The sequence below is a fragment of the Mus caroli genome, chromosome 2 (genome assembly GCF_900094665.2).
Source record: "Mus caroli chromosome 2, CAROLI_EIJ_v1.1, whole genome shotgun sequence".
Lineage (NCBI taxonomy): Eukaryota > Metazoa > Chordata > Mammalia > Rodentia > Muridae > Mus > Mus caroli.
The window spans coordinates 13,890,329-13,898,076 of record NC_034571.1 but is presented as its reverse complement, the minus strand read 5'-3'; the positions used below and the strand labels follow the sequence as shown (position 1 = coordinate 13,898,076).

At 40.2% G+C, this 7,748-nt stretch overlaps 1 protein-coding gene across 2 annotated transcripts in view; it reads left to right on the top strand.

The window, feature by feature from the left end:
* The window catches only part of Nebl (nebulette), a 365,879-nt gene that overhangs the window by 297,957 nt on the left and 60,174 nt on the right, over positions 1-7,748 (top strand). The window contains exons 16-17 of one of the 2 annotated variants that reach the window (XM_029474616.1): positions 1,670-1,774; positions 4,246-4,353. The exons of the other annotated variant lie outside the window; for it this stretch is intronic. Coding sequence (XP_029330476.1) covers positions 1,670-1,774; positions 4,246-4,353 — 213 coding nt within the window. The remainder of the gene's footprint in view (positions 1-1,669; positions 1,775-4,245; positions 4,354-7,748) is intronic. 2 annotated transcript variants of the gene reach the window in all.

The following is a 7,748-nucleotide window of genomic DNA, read 5'->3' as shown; positions in this document are numbered from 1 at the left end:
GTCCAATGGGCCTCTCTTTCCAGTGATGGCCGACTAGGCCATCTTTCGATACATATGCAGCTAGAGACAAGAGCTCCGGGGTACTGGTTAGTTCATCATGTTGTTCCAACTATAGGGTTGCAGATCCCTTTAGCTCCTTGGGTACTTTCTCTAACTTCTCCCTTGGGAGCCCTGTGATACATTCAATAGCTGACTGTGAGCATCCACTTATGTGTTTGCTAGGCCCCGGCATAGTCTCACAAGCGACAGCTATATTTGGGTCCTTTCAGCAAAATCTTGCTAGTGTATGCAATGGTGCTTTTCTAAACCCACTTCATTCTGGTTAGAAGTCAGGGACATACATCCTTGCTCCCCACGTGACAGGGAGCTCTTGCAGTAAGGCTCCCTCTGGGACTTTTCCCCTGTGGAGCAACAGCTCTGAGGCAGGTCACAGACACCTTCTGTCTTTCTGTTCCTGATGTTCAGTGTTCCTTTTCCCGCTTCTGTCCACAGAGCATCTCCTAGGATCACATGAGTCTCTTTACTGCACTTCTTCGAAAGCTGCATGAATTCCCCTTCACTCCGTACAAAGCCATTTTTTTCCTGTAACTCACGGGCAGTTGATCTTTACCTTGGTAGGTCCCCACAGCCTTGGATCTCGTTTGCTTGCCGAAGTCTTTTCAAGTAGGACTAATTCGAAATGTCCCGTCTCTAGTGCTAGAAGTCTTGTTCTGCTGCCATCAATACTTTTTCTGGTCTCTTCCAAATTTACCTTCTCACGTATGTCATAATACCAGAGGGCCTATGCTAACAGCTTCAACTTATAAATCCAATAAATTGGAGCTGGAGAGATGGCTCCAATGGCTAAGATTACTGGCTGCTCTTCCAGAGGTCCTGAGTTCAATTCCCAGCAACCACATGGTGGCTCACAAACATTTGTAAAATGATCTTCTTGCCTGCAGGTGTACATGCATCTAGAGCACTCATACATAAAATAAATCTTAAAGAAAAAAAATCCAATGAATTATACCCATTTTCTTTAGGTCCTTTTCTCAGTGCCTCCCACCATCCTTTCCTTGGAATTTAGAGACTTTGCTCAATTATCTTTCAGCTTTTCTCTGTCTTCATCACTTCCATTCTTACTCATGGCCCAGCTTCTCTCCATAGCCACCTTCCTCGAGTCTAGTTCCCTCGCTCTCTTCTTTTTGTTTCTATTTCTTCTGGACAGTCTTAAACACCAATCTGTCCTGTGATAAGAAGCAGTGTCTATATTTCACCTCATCTTGCCCACTCACAACCTGTGGCATCCCATCTAATTGACTGTGCCCCATGCCACATTTATAATTAATCACTGAATGTTTCTTGGGCTCTTCCTATGGCCACCTACAGTGAGACTGTCTGGCTTTGTCCATTTTTCTTAGCTGCAGAACCTCCTCCACACCAGCTGTTACAGAGACTGGCTCTTTAACAGCATCGTGGCTCCTTTCCACTGGCTTGATTGTTGTGTTCTTTACTAAGAGTTGCTGGGAAACTGGCTCAATCTGTGGCCCAGGGTTACCTGGAACTCACAGTCATCCTGTCTTAGCCTCCCGTGTGCTGGGATGAGAGCCACCACACCCCAGTTAAATTCCTAAATCTTAATTTTAGTCATCAATCTTTTATTTCTAACTTGTTTTCATTTTTTTTAAAGTGGGAATATAAAAGGAATTTTGAAGAAAACAAAGGATTGTATCACTTTGATGCGGAGGCCCCTGAACACCTGCACCATAAAGGAAACGCCACCCTCCAGAGTCAGGTGCGCTCTCCGAGCTCTGCTCATCCCATACGTGACCATCCGTTACCCACTGCTCAGTGCTGTGTTCTTTGAAGAATGGGACCCAAGAACATTAATGTTTCAGAAAAAAAATATTATCTTGGATCCTATTTTTTTTTATCTTTTGGGTCAGCTGAAACCTTGTTTCAGCATATAAAAGTTTCATAAATTTTAAGTTCTTCATATAATTAAAAAGTTTAGATCTAGGAACTAATTAAATGGTGATCGAATCTCATGATGATTTAAAATTTTACTGTGTGCTGACTTGACATTTTTGAGCTACAAAATTAATTTTCTGGGTGTAAGGTTTATTATAATTTCTTCATTTAATTATAAGTGTTATTGGAAAGGGAAAACATCCTCACTAGTGCATTTTAAATTGATGTTTCTTCTAACCATGAAACCCTATGTAGTCTGCAAAAGAACTTCATTTTTTCTTCCTAGGACATTGTAAAGTCAATATCTGTTTTTAAATTATCATTTCAAGTTTAAATAGTTGCTAAGGATGCCATTTCTAGCATCTGTTAAAGTAAACATTTACATGACTCTTTTAAATGTATTCTGTGGAACATAAATTCCATAATGATTTGAAAATAAATTACTCCCTGTATCAGTTTTCTTTTCTGTTGCTGTGATAAAGTACATCAACAGAAGCAACTCAAGGGACAAAGGGTTCATCGGGTTCCCAGGTTACAATCTACCACTGTAGGGACGCCTAGATGGTGATAACGTGAAGCTTCTGGTTACACGGATTCATCCCTAGTGAGGAACACACAGCAACGGATTAATGTGCATATTCTTGTGCTCAACTCATTTTCTCCCTTTTACCAAAGTCTAGGACAAAAATCTAAGGAATGATGTTACCTATTTTTAGGCTGTCTCTTCATTGAACATAAACAAAATTCTTTCTCAGGGAAGACTAGAGTGTATGGAGTTTGCAGTTGACATTTCAACCCCTCTCTCCCCAATGTTTGGAAATATGAGTTTTGTCTTTAAATTCTCTCTCTCTCTCTCTCTCTCTCTCTCTCTCCCCCTCCCTCNCTCCCTCCCTTCCTTCCTTCCTTCCTTCCTTCCTTCCTTCCTTCCTTCCTTCCTTCCTTCCTTCCTTCTCAAGATAGGGTTGACCTAGGCATTAACTATGTAACTTGACTTACAACTGACCTACTTCTGGCTCCCCAATGTTGGGTTTACAGATATGTACTATTATGCCTGCCCAAATACTTACTTTTCTTTCACTTTTTCCCACAAAATTTTATTCTAATATAGTATGATATCATGTACGCAGCAAAATCATCTATAATGAAATTATGTCACAAATAGGTATTTCAAAATTTATTTCCTGTCACCACAAAGTTCTAAATATAAGAAATTTTCTTTTAGGTTGATCTAGTAATCATTATCATTATACAACTTAAATAATTTCACAAGCAATTATGAAGCCCAAGAATTAATAAAAATGCATTTTTGAATGAAGTGAGTCGTGATCAAAGCTTTTCTAGGAACTCAGTTAAAATATTGCTAAATGCAACCATTCTGATGTCTTACATACAATTTTAGCTTTTGTTTTTAAGAAATAGAAGACATCAACTCGGGGATAGAGCTCAGCTAAGAATAATGTTTGCTTTAAGAGTATTGGAGACTGAAGGTCATGCCTAAAACCTGGGAGTAGCTGCATGTACCTGAAACTGTAATATATGCTAGGGGGGATGGAGACAGAAGAGTTCCTGGGGTTTGCTGGCTTGAAGCCTAACTCCACATCCAGATGTCTCCATCTCAAGGAAGTAAGACAGAGAGCAACAGAAGGGAAAACTCAGCTTCTTCATCTAGCCTTTGTGGCATAGGCACAGACACACACACCTGCACACACACTTCTGTGCACACACCACACAATACACCACAGACACAATACATATGCATATCTACACAGAGAAAAGAAAAAGATCAAAACTTGAAGCAACAGAAACTATCCTTCCCTTTATAACCAGAAAGGAAATAAAACTAATTTTAAGTGATACAGATAATTCATAATATATTATTAAATATATATGAATAACCCCATATATTTAACAAATATCTATATATTCTACCTATTTGGCACAATATTTTATTTGTCCTCCCTAGAATACATTATTTAATGCCCAAAAACACTGAACACCCTTTGGCTGGGCTAAAATAAATTTTTATCCTTAAAAGTTTTTATGTTCAGCCCTTGTATGCCACTAACTTTGGGGAACATACTCATCACTCTAAACTGCAAGAATTACTTGAGAACACAAACCAGGATGATTAATTTTGGTTACATTTATTGTGTTTTGTTTACTACATGAGATTTTGGTTGTTGTTATTATTGTTGGGAATTGAACCCAAGACTTTGCTAAGAATGTGCTCTAACACTGAGCTATACATAGCCCTTATTTTTTTAAATGATTTTAGTATTTTTTTTTTCAATGCAGGTAAAATACAGAGAGGAATATGAGAAAAATAAGGGAAAGTCCATGCTTGAATTTGTTGAGACACCATCATATCAGTCTTCAAAGGAAGCTCAGAAGATGCAGAGTGAGGTAGGATACTGGGCTTGCTGCCAATTGTTCTGTAGATACTTGATGTCTTCTCATTTGCAAAGAATCACTCAGTGATGAGTGGGGTCTAAAGATAGGAGCGTTGCTCTGTGGGGCTGGCTTGGGACCTGTGTTCTAGAACCAACATTGCTTTGGGTGGCAGGGTCAAGGAGCCCATACTAGATGCACCCTGTATAGGACAAGCTTCAGGACCCTATTGTAGACGCAACACAGCCCTGCAGTGGAGGCCCTGTGTTCTAGATCCAGCCCTTCACTGCCAAAGGTCACTGAATTTGTCTGCTCCCCAGTTTTGCTGATCAACAACCAGAGCTATCAAGCAGATGTGCTCCTCACTGTTCTCATCCCGATTGTCCAGGATTATACACTAACACTTTCAAACTGTAGCAATGTAAAACTGTATATAAAACTAATTAAAAAATGAAGACCTGGTTGCTTTTCTTCCCCTTCCTCTGCGATGGTAATAGAACCAACATTTAAATAATTTAAATCCTTGTTTTGTGCCTGATGCCTTGCTAAGAGTCACACCTACATTAGCTCATTTAATCCTTAAGGTAATGGCTTGAGGTAAATGTGAGTCATAAAATAATAATACACTGAACTCCACTATCTTAAGTAAAATCACGTATCTGGTAAATGTCATCAGGGTTTTAGGACCTGGTAGCAATCATGGTACTTCCTTTCCTTTTCTGCAAGTTTATTTAACTGATCCTGCCACCTCCAGGACGTGCTTGAGTTGAGTTTGCTTACTTTTCTTCTAAGAGAAGATAATCCTGTCATTGACAGGATTAGCCTTAGGCTAGGTTTTATCAGGCCAGGTGATTCCTACATTTTCTTTCCTTTAGGGCACCAGGCACACAGTTTTGTCTACAGTCAGTGGCTACTACATCTATGGTTCCCAATTGGCTATCACATCTAAGGGAAGAAGCACTGGCCAGTCTTTTCAGACAGTATTAACGTTTTTGTTTGCCATCTGTTTTGTTGAGAGTTCTTCAGACAATCTGAAACTGGACACACTTGGTGTGTTAATTTCTTCTGTAAGCCAAAGAGGAGAGAGGAATTATTTATCCTTTTCTGTCTTATCTTCTTAAGCCCTTTATTGAATTTGATAAAGAACTGTCAGTCACTGTGGTGACTGAGTGAGTTGTCTGTTTTAGCTGACTTGGCAGAGCTGCTAAACTTAGTTCAAGTTTGGAAGCCCACAAAAGAGGACAAATGATACTGAATTCGCATTTCTCTATTTAGACAATGGCATAGAAGGCATTTCTGAATATCCTTTGCATTGCACCATTACTTCCCACAGCAGTGCTGCCTTTCATGGGATCTAGTACTGGATTTTTTTTTTAATTTATTTTTTTTATTGGTATTTTCCTCGTTTACATTTTCAATGCTATTCCAAAAGTCCCCCATACCCACCCCCCAATCCCCTACCCACTCACTCCCCCTTTTTGGCCCTGGGGTTCCCCTGTACTGGGGCACATAAATAGTACTGGATTTTTAATGGCACTCCCCATTTTATAGGACATGTATGGCCACTGTTGCTGACCTATAGTCCAGGGAGAGATTTTGACTTTCACAATTCTCGGGAAGTTGAACTGTTAAAACTGTGTTCACTGAAGGACATGAGAGCAAAAGACTCCTCCCCCCTTTTAAATGAAAGCAACATCTGGAGGGTGGCTTCAGTCTTATTACCATAATCTCACAGCTTCATCATAGCCTCTCCATAACTTCCTCTCAGTCGCCATGACTCACCATCATCATGACTCACCATCGTGTCCCCTTGATCTTCCCATGACCACCCTTTGGCCTCCTTATGGCCTCCCCATGGTCCCTGAAAGATGCCCCAGAGCACCCTGACAGCATCCTCACGCCTCCTTAGCTGGTCGACTCCCTGCTACTGTCTCCTGGCATCTTCAGCTTGAGTCAGAGACTTGTAACTGGATTTACGGCTGCAAATCCAGTTTTTTTATGGGTTTTTCTTTTCTTCCACTCTTCTCCAACCCCTTCTTGTACCCTTTCTACACCCTAACACTAAGTAGGAGAGAAAAAAAGGATAAATGGGAAAGGGGTGTCCTTAGATTACTTCCTGCTGATTAGGTATGTCCTTACTCCTTGGAACAAGTTTGATATTTTCTGTCAAACTTGTATCTAATTTTTTCTTCTTCTCTTTTTGTGCACTACTACTTGATAAACTGCAACCAACAAAATAGCATTCAATCACCAGCCTTCCACCCAACCCCTTCTAGCAGGGTTCTAGCACCAATATATCATTGGAAAAGTCCCCAGAATTCCAAATATCACACACTCACAAAACTCATCTGTAGCTGCCAAAATCGCACTCCAGCCAGAGCACGAGGAAAATCACAGTCAGCTGCGGTGGACAGTCTGAAGCAGCCCCTTCTCCCACACCTGGGATTAAAATGAAAACATATTTTATAATATTCTTACATTTTTTTTAAAAAAGAAACCAAAATTCTCACTAGAGACTCATGATGAGAAGCCTTTTCTATACTTTTTGTGATTATCTTAATTCTTTTGTACACCAACTGTTCAATATTCCTCTCACCAACAAACCTGTACCTATCTTATCATTCATAGTTTATATATTTCGGGGCCTTGTTTCTGAATTAGAGATAGTGGTAATTTGGAAAGTTGGGATTTTAGTGCCTCATCCCTCATCTCTCTCTCTCTCTCTCTCTCTCTCTCTCTCTCTCTCTCTCTCTCTCTCTGTCTTCACCCTATTTGCCCGTACCCTCCCTCCAGTGGGACAAGCTCCCCTTTAATTATAGCCACTGAAGATTAGATTTCTTCTTTTATTTCCCTTCAGATTTTTTCCAGTTTTCCCCACACTCAGCAAGGTTTGATGAGAGTCAGGACTTCTATTAGGGAATCTCATTGTGTCAGATTTATATTCCCAAGGCTAGAAAAATCAACACCAAAAAGTTTCAGAGAAAATATAATGTTTTAAAAAGTAATTTAGGGTATAAAAATGAACAAAGCAGACCGGAAGAAAGCCACCTGTCTTCGAGTTGGCTTTGAGCCTTTAAAGTCAGCTGACACTGTCTTCCTTGAGATACCTGCTATGGAAAAGCTGATTTCAAAGAAAGCTGTCTGACCTTTAATCATGTTTATCTCATTTCTGTCCAGTGCCTGGTATAGGTTTAGTCTGTGTTTTCTAGAAGAAATCTCTAAGTCTGTCCTTAGGAGTTCTTTTTTACTCACACAAAAGTCTTTCTGCACAGAGCATACACTGAGGGTTTTTTGTTTTTTTTTTTGAGGTGGTAATAGTGGGTGGGTGGACTGTGTGCTAGGCAGTTCCAATCAAAGCCACCCTTTCTTCTCTTCTCTCCTCTCCTCTCCTCTCCTCTCCTCTCCTCTCC